At 59.7% G+C, this 12709-nt stretch overlaps 1 protein-coding gene across 2 annotated transcripts in view; it reads left to right on the top strand.

Moving 5' to 3' along the window:
• The window catches only part of SARDH (sarcosine dehydrogenase), a 57772-nt gene that overhangs the window by 24261 nt on the left and 20802 nt on the right, over positions 1–12709 (top strand). The window contains exons 14-17 of one of the 2 annotated variants that reach the window (XM_077774650.1): positions 1–101; positions 4908–5046; positions 6277–6390; positions 11591–11738. In XM_077774650.1, coding sequence (XP_077630776.1) covers positions 1–101; positions 4908–5046; positions 6277–6390; positions 11591–11738 — 502 coding nt within the window. The remainder of the gene's footprint in view (positions 102–4907; positions 5047–6276; positions 6391–11590; positions 11739–12709) is intronic. The other variant, XM_077774649.1, reaches the window with a different exon arrangement.

Below are 12709 nucleotides of genomic sequence, written 5' to 3'. Positions count from 1 at the left end.
ACGGCTACGGTGCCTATGGGAACCAGGCGCACGGCGACCACGCCTACAGCCGGCTGCTGGGGGACGAGTACACGTTCGACTTCCCGCCCCACCACGACGTGGTCAGTGGCTGAGCCCCCCAGCCCCGAGGGAGGAGAAAGTGGGGCTCCTGGTGGGGCTGACCCTCGGGGACCCCACGCGAGTCCCGGCAGAGGCCCTGTGGGCTCCACTGTTCACCCCTGTTTTGGGCTGACTTGGTTTTGATGTTCTCCTCTCTTCCCTCCCCTGTACCACGGCCTTGCCACGCCTCACGGCAGTATTCCCGCTTCAGGTGGTGGGGCTGGGGCTGGCTGTGTGGCCCCAGCCAGGGGCTGCCCCTCTCTGGGCCTCCCTCCCTCCTGAGACTGTGTGAGTGACAGGCTCCTCCGGAGAGCTGCTATCGGTGGCTCTCACAGAGTAGACCTAATATGGGCCCCTCCAGGGGATGAGCAGGAGGTCTGGGGTCTGGGGTCTGCTCACTGCACCTCTGGCTCCAGAAGCGGGGAGGCGACGCTGGTCATCGCTCTGGCTGGCGTGCCTGGACCTGACTCCCGCCGGGGTCGGGGCGACAGGCTGTGGGGGCCGGGNCAGAGGTGCTCTTGAGGGAAGCTTGGGCAGAAAGAGCAACGCCAGCCTCCACGCTGAGCAGCCCGCCGTTCTGTAAAGGGATCACCCAGTAGAACGTGGCCGAGAGAGCGAGGGAGGGCTGGCCTGCCCCTAGTGTGGCAGTGGAGCCAAGCCTGTGGGCGCCCAGCCCGGGGCCGCCCGGGAAGCACCCTCTCGGAGGAAAAGGCAGCCAGCCAGATTCCTGGTTGTACGGACGGCCTGTGAGGTCACCCGGGGCCCCGGCTCAGAGGGCCCCACGTGGGGACTCACACTCGCTCTTGCCACCTGCAAACCCTTAATGCTTTAGGAACCGGGCCTGAGGTTCCATTGTGCACCGGGCCTCACAGATTCTGCGGCTGGTCCCCAGGGAGAGAGAGATCCATTTCCTCCCCCGCCCCGCCCCAGTGGTGGTAAAGGCTCTGGGGGAGGGGCTTGGGCGTCGGAAGCCGGAGGCACGCACGTCGCGAAGCTCTGGGGTCCCTGGCGCCGCCTGGAGTCTGGCACCTCGGCTCCCGCGGCTCCCAGGGCCTGCAGGACGTCTGGCCCTCGGGGACGTGGGCGCCCGGAGGGGATGCCAACTTGGCTCGGTGGCTTCGTCCAGCCTCCGCAAAGGCGCCGGAACAGTCCCAGAGCATGAAACACACACTTGTTCTCAGTGCTGGCAGCCTCCCCAGCCCGCGGAGACGGGGTGTCGGGACTCAGCCCGGAGACCGTGTCAGGGTTTGCTCTGCGGCCCCAGGCGTCAGGGAAGGTCTGCAGGGAAGGGGCAGCGGGAGCCCCACAGAGGGCAGCAGTGTCTGCGGGGTGTGGGGTGGCGGCATCTGGGGCTCCTGCGGGGTGCCAGACCCCCCGGGGAAGCCCGAGTGGGGCCTTGGCCGGTTTCCCCTGTGTAAACGCTCTCACCGCTCATGCCGATGCGCCCACGCGGAGCTGGGGGGGGGCACCGCTCGACAGCGCGGGCTGGATGCGAGGCTCCTTGGTCCTCCAGCCACGTAGCCCGCAGCCAACCGTGCGTCCCCTCCCCGGGCCCTCAGAGGGCGCTCCTGGCAGCCTCCTCGTGTGGGGTGGGAGGAGGTGACACAGGTCCCCAGCGCTCGGCGACGGGTACCAAGGGGGGGCGCCTCCACTCAGCAGTGGGTGATGTGTTTAGCACGAATATGCCATGGTGCCCGGACAGAAGACGGGGCAGAAAAACGGACAGTTAACACGGGACCTGGAGGGGGCCCGGCGGGGGCATCCGTACACCAGCCAGCAGGTGCGCTGTGTTCTTTGTGTAAAAAAGCAAACCAACCAGCTTTACTGAGATAGAATTCACATGTTGCACAACACATCCACTTAAAGTATATAATTCGGTGTTTTCTTTTTAAATTTTCAAATGATTATTTATATTTGAGAGAGAGACAGAGCGTGAGCGGGGAAGGAGCAGAACAAGAGGGAGACAGAATCAGAGGCAGGCTCCAGAATCTGAGCTGTCAGCACAGAGCCCGACGCGGGGCTGGAACTCACGATCCGTGAGATCATGACCTGAGCTGCAGTTGGATGCCTAAGGGACTGAGCCACCCAGGCGCCCCCCAATTCAGTGTTTTTAAATTTACCCCCCGGGCCAGTGCAGCTGTCCCCACGAGGTGATGTTAGAATATTTTTGTCCACCCCCAGGAGAAACCCTGACCCACCAGCAGTCACTCCCCATCCTCCACTCTGTCCCCATGTCGTCCCCACCCACAGACGACCACGAAAGCTACTTATGTCGCTGGCGCTGTACCCGCTTGGACGTTTCATACTGATGGAGTCCTGCATCATGCAGTCTTTCGTGACTGGCTTCTTGCGCTTGGCACAGTATATTCAAGATCCGTGCTCGTTTTCAGTCGTATCCGTGATTCCTCACTTCTTTTTCTGAGCAACTTTTCCGGACACTTGCGCTGTCTCCACTCTTTACCTTCTAGGAGTCATGTCACTGTGATCATGCACGGACAGGTGTTTGTGTGCACATAGGTTTCATTTCTCTTGGGTAGATGTCTAGCAGGTGTGTGGCCGAATCATATGGGAGCTCGATGCTTAACGTCTTGAGGATCTGCCGACTGTTTTCCAAAGTGGCCGCTCTGTTTCACGTGCCCACCCATAGCAGATGAGGGTCTGACTTCTCCACGTCCTCGCCACCACTTGTGAATCTCTCTCTTTGATCCCAGCCATCCTAGTGGGTGTGAGCTGGGATCTCACTGGGGGTTTGAGCTGCATTTCCCTCCTGGCTAATGATGTTGAGCGTCTTCCCATGTGCTCATTGGCCATTCGTACATCTTCTCTGGAGAAATGTCTATTCAGACACCTTGCTCATCTTAAATTGGGTTACTGGTTTTTATATTGAGATATAACATAACATATATTGTTATGTGCTGGTCATATTTCAGAAGGCTTTTCCTGACCCAAGGCCACGAAGACTTGCTCCCGTGTTTTCTTCTAAGAATCTTATAGTTCAGCTCTTACTCTTAGGTCAGGACCCACCTGGGCTAAGGTTCGTGTCTGGTGTGAGGTAGGGGCCCACCTCCTTCCCTGCATGTGGCTGTCCCCCTGTGCCCGCACTGCATGTTGATGACCGTGGCTTCCCCCTCGCCCGGCCTTGGCGTCTTGTGGAAGAGCCGTGACCATAAACGTGGGAGGTTATTTCTGGACTCTCGACCCCATTCCAGTGACCTATGTGCATACCCTTGTGTTAGTGTGATCACCGTGGCTTTGCAGTCAGTTTCAAAATCAGGAAGCAGGAGTCTCCCAGCTTGGTCCTTCTTTTTCAAGACTGTTTTAAATATTCCGGGTCCCTTGCGTTTGTGTATGAACTTCAGGATCAGTTTGCCAATTTCTGCCAAGAAGCCCGCTGCGATTTTAATGGTGATTGTGCCGAATCTGGATCCATTTGGAGAGCACGTCATCATTTTAGCAATATCAAGTCTTCATCCTGTGAGCATGAGATGTCTTTCCATTCTTTCAGGCCTTCTTTAATTTCTTTCAAAAATATTGCCGAGTTTTTGGAATATAAGTTTTGCACTTCTTTTGTTAAATTTATTGGTATTTTTAAATTCTTTTTGATGATGTAGGTGGGATTATTTTCTGAATTTCATTTTTGATTGCTCATTGTTAGTGAAATGCAGAAATATAATAGTTTTTATTTGTCTGTTACACCTTGATCTTGTATCCAGCTGCCTTGTTGAACTGTTAGTTGTAATAGATTTTAGTGGGTTCCTTAGGAGTTTCTTTTTTTAAATTTTTTATAATGTTTACTTATTTTTGAGAAAGAGGGAGGGAGAGAGAGAGCACGAGTAGGAGAGGGGCAGAGAGAGGGAGACACACAATCTGAAGCAGCTCCAGGCTCCGAGCTGTCAGCACAGAGCCCAATGCGGGGCTTGAACTCACGAACTGCAAGATCATGACCTGAGCTGAAGTCAGATGCTCAACCGACTAAGCCGCCCAGGCATCCCTCTTCTTCAGTCAGTTTTAGTAACTTGTGTCTTTCTACGAATTTGTCCATTTCACATGCCACGTGCTGGCATATGGTTACATGTGGGTTTCCCCTAGAATCCTCTTACTGCTGTAGGGTGGGTAGTGATGTCTCCTCTTTCCTTCCCTGATTTTAGTACTTTGAGTCTCTTGTCTTGTTTTATTTCTGAGTCTAGCTGATGGTCTGTTAATCTCGTTGATCTTTTCAAAGAACCAGCTTTGTTTTTGCTGATTTTCTCAACTATTCCTCATTTCATCTATTTCCTATTCTGGTCTTTATTAAGTCTTTCCTTCTGCTTGCTTCTGGTTTAGTTCGCTCTTCTTTTTCCAGTTTCTCCAACTGGGAAGCTGAGACATGGACTGATTGAGAGCTTCCTTTCCATGGCAGCATTTGCAGGTGTAAGGTCTCTGTGAGCACGGCCCTGCCTTCATCCCCTCTTCCGTCAGCATCCTTCTCAAAGTATTTTCCTATCCCACCCACCCCAGATGTTTTCTTCGATCCTTTGGTTATTCAGGAGTGGCTGTTCAATGTCACTTACATGCAAACTTTCTTCCTGCCCTCGACTTGAATGTAATTCTGCTGTGGTCCAAGAGCATGCCGTTGATTGCACTGTCTTCTTTGGTGGTGTACAGTCTGCCGGGAGAACGTTCCCTGTGCTTGAGGAGAATGGTGACCGTGGGTTGCCAGCTGGGAGCGGGGAGGGGATCTCGGGGCAGGTGTGCAGCAAAGAGGCCAAGCTCTGGGGAGGCGTAGCTCCGAGCCCTTCATGGCATCCTTCCTCCCTGGAACTTTTCAGATCAAGAAGGAGTGTCTGGCCTGCAGAGGGGCCGCTGCCGTGTTCAACATGTCCTACTTTGGAAAGTTCTACCTGGTGGGTCTGGATGCGAGGAAGGCTGCTGACTGGCTCTTCTCTGCTGATGTCAGCCGACCCCCAGGTACGAGCTCCGGGGGCCATGCTCCTGTCCCACTTTGGTGCCAGGAAGAACCTCCTGGGCACAGCCCTGCGCACTGAGGCCAGGCGGCGAGCTGACCCGCCCCCCTCTGACACAGAGCCCCATCCTGACACTCAGGGCTCTGCCCCTTGGCCTGGCCCTGGGCCCTGCGTCTACATCTCTCTGCCCTCGTTGCCACGCCTCAGGCCCTAGGCTCCCAGCACCTTCCTCTATCCCTCCCCCTGCCCTTCCTTCCCCCTCCTCCTTCCCTCCTTCTCTGTTTACTTTGTTCCAGAAAGGATACAAGGCAGGAGGCTCTCTGTAAATGTCTCCTGGGACTGTGGAGCCCATTCGGGAACTCTCTCCCCAAGAAGGGTTTCTAGAATTAAATACAAATACAGGATGAAATACAGAATTCAGGAGGCTTTAGCAAGGCTGTGCTCTCTCTGACAGCCGGGGTGGAACACTTCCGGCTCCTGGGGGCGGGGGGCGAGCAATCCTCTGTGTTCCTCGGCTATGGCTGCACCAGCCTCACCCCTGCCTTGATGTCACAGCTCCTTGCACTTTCTTCTCCTTATAAGGAGGCCAGGCATCCCGGATTGAGCCCACCACAATGACCATCCAACACGATCACGGCTGCAAAGCCCTAGCTCCATATAAGGTCACATTCACAGGTACTCAGGGTCGGACGTCAACATATCATTTCATGACACAATTCAACCCATGACACCATTTTCTCAGCCAGTCAACCCACCTGCTCCTCCTGCTCACCTCCTCTTAAACCTCCCCGTGACCCACACCCCATTCCCCCCCCCTACCCACCCACCCCAGCACCCCTCCATCCACCTTCCCATTTGCCTCCATTCATCCATCCATCCACATAGTCATTTATGCACAGACATTAGGAGCCTCTGCTCAGCAGACACGGAAGCACCAGAGTGAGCAAGACCGGAGCCCTGCTCCTAAGAACTTTCTGGCATGTGGGGGGTGGGGGACATCTGTGTCCCAGGTCGAGGTGTTTCAAGAAGAAAGAAGCCCTGCTCGTGATCCTTCCTCCTCAGGGAATGACAGCGTGGGTGACCGTCCCTCCCTCTCTGGGCCCCTCCGTGTTGGTGGCATCGCCTGTCGAGGTCACCCGCCCTAGGGCAGGCACCCCATCGAGTGGCTAGGCAGGCGTGTGTGCCGGGCTCTGCTGAGCGGCTCACACACTCTGGGTCTCTCTCTCGCCCCCAGGCTCAACCGTGTACACATGCATGCTGAACCACAGGGGTGGCACCGAGAGCGACCTGACCGTCAGCCGCCTGGCCCCTACCCCCCAGGCCTCGGCCCTGGCGCCCGCCTTTGAAGGTAAGAGGTGCCCCACGGGCTGAGTGATGCTGTGACTGCAGCCCTGGGTCGGGGATGGGCTGCCACGGGCAGCTCTGTAATTACCCGTGGCGCGCGCAGCGGTCAGGGCTTGGGAGATTAGGGGTGTCGCTTCAGGCCAGAGGTTGGCTTTGTTCTGGCACTGACGGCGGCTCTGAGTGCTCCGTGATTATGTCTTTGAATCTGTCTGTGCCGTGGCGTGGCGTGGGCGTGGGCGTGCTCAGCTTGTCTGCCCAGAACAGAGGGAGCCACAGATGGGGCCAGGTCCCCTCCCACTTGGACACATTAGCTCCTTTCTGCCACCAATGTCTCTGGAACTTTGATCTCTGCTGAATCCCATCTCGGGCTGGGGCAGGTCCTTAGAAGGTATATAGTTCAGTGCTCAAGCTGTTACTCGGTTGCCCTCTGCAGCCCCTTCACTTTTGCTTGCATGCCTCCAGTGACAGGTAGCTCAGTACCTGCTATCCTTGTCTGCACAGCCCTGACAGCTACGCTGAGCCAGATCTGCTGCCTGTCACTTCAACTCCCCGACCCTACTTCTCGGTTCTCACGGGAGCAAGGTCACCTCTAGTCCTGTAACCGTCTTGGCTAGGCAAGAAGAGAGATGGCTGAGATCCGCAGAGAGCAGGAAGCACCCTCCTTCTCCAGGAAGGGGCCCCATCGCCACTCTGAGAGACTGGGTTTGCAGAGGAGAAGGGTGTCAGCCATGCCAGGGAGAGGGTCCGTCAGCAGGAAGGACTCAGCCCATTTAGAGAAGCTGGCCACCCCCGCCCCCGGGGACCCGGCTCCATGCTGCCAACAGATGTAGCTGTGTCCTCGGTGAGACTCAGTCAGGGGTTGGCCGGCGAGCTCCCGAGGCCGTGGGGGAGGGGGCGGCGAGTGAGAAGGAGGGCTCATTGGCCGGGCAGGTGCACAAGTTCAACAAGTACTTGCTGAGCACTTGCCATTTCCCAGGCTGCTGGAGGCACCCAGGAGACTCCAGCCCCTGGGGTTATATCTGGGGGAGTGCAGGGGTGATGGGACAAGGTTGCTGTGCTGGACACGGACTCCTCGGGGGTGGACTTGGGGGCTGAGGGTGGGTGGACTCCCGGGTCCCTGGCTGACTGCTGAACACAGTGTCGTGGGGTAGCACCGGCTGACCGGAGGCTGTGAGTGCGGGTGAGGGGTCTTACTGGGCGCAGCCAGGGCTTGGGGGCCCCCCACCTCCTGGCGCTGGTGGTGCAGGAGCCGGGAAAGCAGTGGGTGCAGCCAGGGCGGCTGTGCTTTGTGAATGAACTCGATCGCCCCTTCCTTCTCCCAGTGCTCACAGAGCCTTTACAGTAAGACAGATACGGGCAGCCAGCGGAGGCAGGAGAGGAAGGAGGCTGGCTGGGGCCTCCGAGATCTCACGGTATCACACAGGGCCAAGAAGAGACCATAGAGCACCAAGTGGAAGAGCAAGGGGATGGAAGAGAGCAGGGCTCTAGAGGCTATGGAAGTAGCCTCCAAAAGGCTCCCTGGAGGAGGTGATGTTCTGGTCTGAGCCTCTGGGGATGGGTAGGAGCTGCCACAGCTAGAAAGGTGACTGTAAACAGCTGGATGGAGAGGGACCCCAGTGAGGGCACCAACCACCAAAGTCCTGGGCCAGGTCCTGCAACTGCCTGGCTCTGTGGCCCATGGCTCCAAGCCTCAGTTTCCCCATCTGGAGAATGGGGACCTTGCTGGTCGCCTCACCACGGGGAGCTATAGTGAAAGCACTTTGTATACTGAGCCGCTGCCCCAGGTGCGCCCTGATTCAGCAGGTGGCTTCCTGGCGCAGATGGTTTGAGGAGCACCCGCCTTGCCAGGGCCAGGCACGGGCAGGCTGTGGAGCCGAGGTAAGGGCATGGCGCTCGTGATTCGGAGGTGTTCTTCCCAGACTCTGGCGCCTCCGAGTCAGACTGCATGGCTGCCTGGGCATGGGGGGCGGGTTTGCGCTCAGCCTGCCAGCGGGAGCACGCGGGACCCGTGGCGAGGGAGGCGCCGTGACGCCTGAGTCACAGCCCGGGAGGCTCTGGAACGTGCTGCCGGGCCCGGGGACACGGCCAAACACGAGAAAACCGGCGGCATGTGGACTGCGTTTTATTTTCGGCCTTAAAAACTGTAGCGTTCCTGCCATGAATATGCATGCCTGTTAAATATGCATGTTTTAGACGCCGGTTAATTACACCTGTTACATCAGATCACCATGAAGTCGAAGAGGATGGGGCGGGTTGCATTCGATCAAGGTTGCGTACAGAGCAGCTGTCAATGCTGACCGTGATCTTGAACCATCTTTGATATCCCCAAGGAAGACGTGCTTGCAGGAGACATTCTGACACTGCAGGAAGGTGCCAGATAAAATCCACGGCCCCCAGGTACCCGGCTGGAATGCGAGCCCCTGGGCTCAGTGCCCACTGAACGCCCTCTCTGCCACGGCTGCTTGCAGGCTGGGCCCGGAGCTGGGCCCGCTGCGGCCGCAGGACCTGGCACTTTGGATCTTCAGTGAGGGACAGCTGCCAGGAGAGCGTCAGGCCCCGCAGCTGCCACCCCGCTGGCCCCAGGCAGCCTGGCAACACCCCTGGGGAGGGGCCTAGGGTGGTTTCAGACCCCTGGGGCTACACAGAGGATGGGGCCCGTAAGAGTCCCCAGCCCAGAGGTCAGGGGGCCCTTTTGGGGGCCAACTTGGCCTTTTGGCTTGTCTCCCTTTGTGCTCATCAGTTTAAGAGGAAGGAGGAAGAGAGGAGACTCAGTCACACCTGGCTGGTGCTTTGGTAGATTTTTTTACCCAGTGGATGCTGTTCATAGTCCTATGGGGATAGGTGTGGTTCAGCCCATCTTACAGATGAGAAAACGGAGGCTCAGAGAAGTAAGAAGTGAGGCCATCAAGCGACAGAACCCCCTCTCAGCCAGGCCAGCCTGGTGCCAAGGCCTATGTGATTCCCAGACAGTGTCCTCCGGGGTGGGGTGGGGTAGTGTCCCTGCAAAGTGTCCCCAAAGGGGGGTGTGACAGGGACTTGGGGAGCAGCCTGTTTCCCAGCCCCACAGCCCAAAGGATCCGAAGGTGCGTGCAGGGTGTTGTCCTGGGTGTAGGGAGACTGGGGAGGGGGTACAGACGCGGCCCCCAGGCACGGGCAACGGGGCAGGCCACTGCGGTGAGGGCGCGTTGCTGCTCTGCAGGGTTGGGGTGGGTGAGCGGGCTTCCCGGAGGAGGAGGTGTTTGAGCTGGGTCCCGGATGGTGAGGAGGAGGGGCTCAGGCCCGGCGAGGCACCAGTGAGTGGAGGGCCTGGGTGAAGATGGGCCAAGTGTATCCAAACCACGTGCCTTGTGAGGCGCGGGCTCTGACGGGCGGAGGGAGTGCTTTCGGTCCCTCCTGAGGGCTGGGGGGCAAGGGGGTCGAGATGTGGTGGACAGGACTGGGCGTGGGGTTGGAGGCTGGGCCAGGAGGGGACAGAGCCGGCCCAGGGGTGCTGCTGCCTATGGGCGCTGAGAGAAGGGACTTGGGGGCTGCTTTGGGATGTGGGGGCACAGGAGATGGCGGGGCCACTGCCGACCCCAGGGTCTGGCCACCTGCCAGGAGGTGCCTCTAGCTCTGGTATTCACGGAGGGCTTCCCAGAAGCTAAGGCCCCTGCGTGGCACCTGGGGGAGCAGAGGGGAACACAGCACACGGGATGACAAGGTGGGGAATGTCCCAGGGGCCCCCTGGACAGGGTGGAAGGAGGCCCGCAGCCCGTGCTTCTGCTCCTTCTGGGGCGGAACTGAGGAGGAAGGAGGCTCCAAGCTTCCAGCCCCGCCCCACCCCACCCTGCCTGGGCACCCCCCAACGAGAGCCCGGCCAGCAGGTGCTCCCGGAGAGGGAGAGAGGCCTGGCGCCCTTGCATCCCCAGCCCTCTGCCACCAGCCGGGCCCTCCTTTGCAGGGAAGGGTAGTGAGGCGTGCCTACTTGTCAGTCGTGGTGGGTAGTGTACCTATTACCACAGCTGCGGGGGTGGGGTGGGGTGGGGTATGGGCCAGGGAGAGGCACTTAGGGGGACTCTCCAGCTTCAGGGGCCCCTTGCCCATCTCCCCCCACACCCACTCACTATGCCCGGCCTGCAGGGCCGATGCCCAGAGCCAGCGGTGTCCCAGGTGGAAAGAAGCAGCTGCCACGGGCCCCTGAGAGGAGGATGCTTCCCCCTCCCAGCGCAGAACCAGCCCTGCTCAGGCCCCTCCCTGGGGCCCCGTCCGCAGCAACTGTGTGAACCGGGCCCTCGTGAGGGCATTTCCGGTCCTGTTCCCATTATACAGACGGAGAAGCGGCTGGGGGGTCAGGGATCTCCTGGGGACCTCTGCTCTGAGGTGGGGGAGCCCTGTTGAAACTAACAAGGAAGGAAAGAGACGGGATGGGAGGGGAGGTCCAGAGAAAGCTGAGATGAAGGAGCCTCCCCCCTCCCTCCCTCCCCACCTCGCCCACCTCCCTGGCTCCTCGAGACAGTGCCCGCCTGCCCCAGGCACAGGCAGTGGCTGGATCTCACAATATCCCCGCAGAGGAGCTATGCTGCTGCTCAATGACAGATGAGAGCACAGGGGCTCAGGGAGGCTGTGTGACAGGTCCAAGGCCACGCAGCTGTCCCAGCTCCCGGGGGCAGGGGCTCTCCCTGGACATTGGGCCGAGACGGGCTGCCCTCCATGCACCCATACCTGGGTGGCAGTGTGGCCCAGCCTGTGACTCAGAGATGGACAGAGTCTGATCTACCACGTGACCTCTCTGAACCTCGGTCTCCTTTTCTGAACCCCTGGGGTGGTGTTGAGCATCAGTCTCCTGGGGGGAATCAAGAGGGTATTACCTATAAAGCCAGGCCCAGTACCCAGCCCCAGCAAGTCCTGATATGGCCACAGGGGACCCAGAGACCAGGGGCCAGGGGAATACGGAGCGAAAGCACAGCCAGAGAGGAACAGGGACTTGTCCAAGGCTGCCCAGCACTGACGACGGACAGGGCTCCGTGGTGTGGGGGGCTCTCACCCTCTCCTGGACCGGGAGCCCTTTGAGAAGTGGCTGAAAGCCTCAGACTCTCCCAGAACAGGGCTCCTTTGTGCGCAGCCCCCAGTCCCTGCCCCCAGAGAGAAGCCAGGGCCACTGGGGAGGGTGGCTGCCCTCTGGCCAGGCCCCGCCGCCTCGCTGAGCCCGGGCGCCTCTCTTGCAGGGGACGGCTACTACCTGGCCGTGGGCGGGGCTGTGGCCCAGCATAACTGGTGTCACATCAGCTCGGTGCTGCAGGACCAGAAGTTCCGGTGCCAGCTCATCGACAGCTCCGAGGACCTGGGCATGATCAGCATCCAGGGCCCCGCCAGGTAAGGACGGGACCGGGAGCCACGCAGCTGGACGCACGGCCCCCCGGGGCCTGAACCCGGGGCCCTCCACCTGGGACCTGTGGCTGGAACAGGGCGCTGGTCCAGAGTGGGACGTTCTGGTTAGCTAAATGCTCTCGTGAACCCAGAGACGCCACGCCGGAGAAATCACGTTCAAAGCCCCGGAATACAGGAAAGCTCTCGGTGGGACAGACTGGGCCGCCAGGAGTCTGCACCGGGGGCTGCGGCATTGCAGAGGGCCTGGGGGTGCCAGAGGGGGGTTGCCTCTGGGTCACTGGTAGAGTCGAGCAGTTACTGATGCCCACTCCAGTGCGTACAGCCAGGCTGGGTTCTCCCTGACCCTGGGGCTGAGAAGTCTATCAAACACTGAGAGGCCACCCCCCCCACGGCCCGAACACCTCCGGACGGGTGATTCAGTCAGTCATTCGTTCCGTACATACTTGCTGAGCTGCATTCCTGCCCGCAAGGAGTCAGAGCCTGGAGGGCCCTCCAAGGCTGGCCTGTGCAGGGAGCCACAGACGGGCTTAGGCAAAGGGGCTCCTGGGCGGTTGTGCCCTTTGGAGAGGTCCCTCTGGCGGGGATTCCGGAAGGGACTTGGGGACGGGGGACCAGTGGGGAAGAATAATCATGGTAACAGCCACCAACCGGGCACCTGTGAGGCGCCAGACCCTATGCCAGAGAGACGTTTGCCCAGGGTGGTGATGCTCGTAAGTGTCGGGGCGCGTGCGTGCAGACCCGCCCCCGGGCTCTGAGAGCCGCACGCCCGCCGTCGCCCTTCCCGAGGAGTTACACACCCTCGTGGCGACGACGCACGTGCTCTCGGTGCTCCACCACTGGCCCTGGAGCCCAGGCACCATCGGTGTGGGGGGAGGCCCCGCACGGGGCTGCAGGACTGGAGAAGTGAAGCGGGGCGGGGGGGGCGGGGGGGGCCCTGCCTCTGGGGGGCCGGGTTA

This window comes from Crocuta crocuta, unplaced genomic scaffold (genome assembly GCF_008692635.1).
Source record: "Crocuta crocuta isolate KB4526 unplaced genomic scaffold, BGI_CrCroc_1.0 scaffold458, whole genome shotgun sequence".
Taxonomy (NCBI): domain Eukaryota; kingdom Metazoa; phylum Chordata; class Mammalia; order Carnivora; family Hyaenidae; genus Crocuta; species Crocuta crocuta.
The sequence above is the reverse complement of the archived record's forward strand: the minus strand, read 5'-3'. Positions and strand labels throughout refer to the sequence as shown.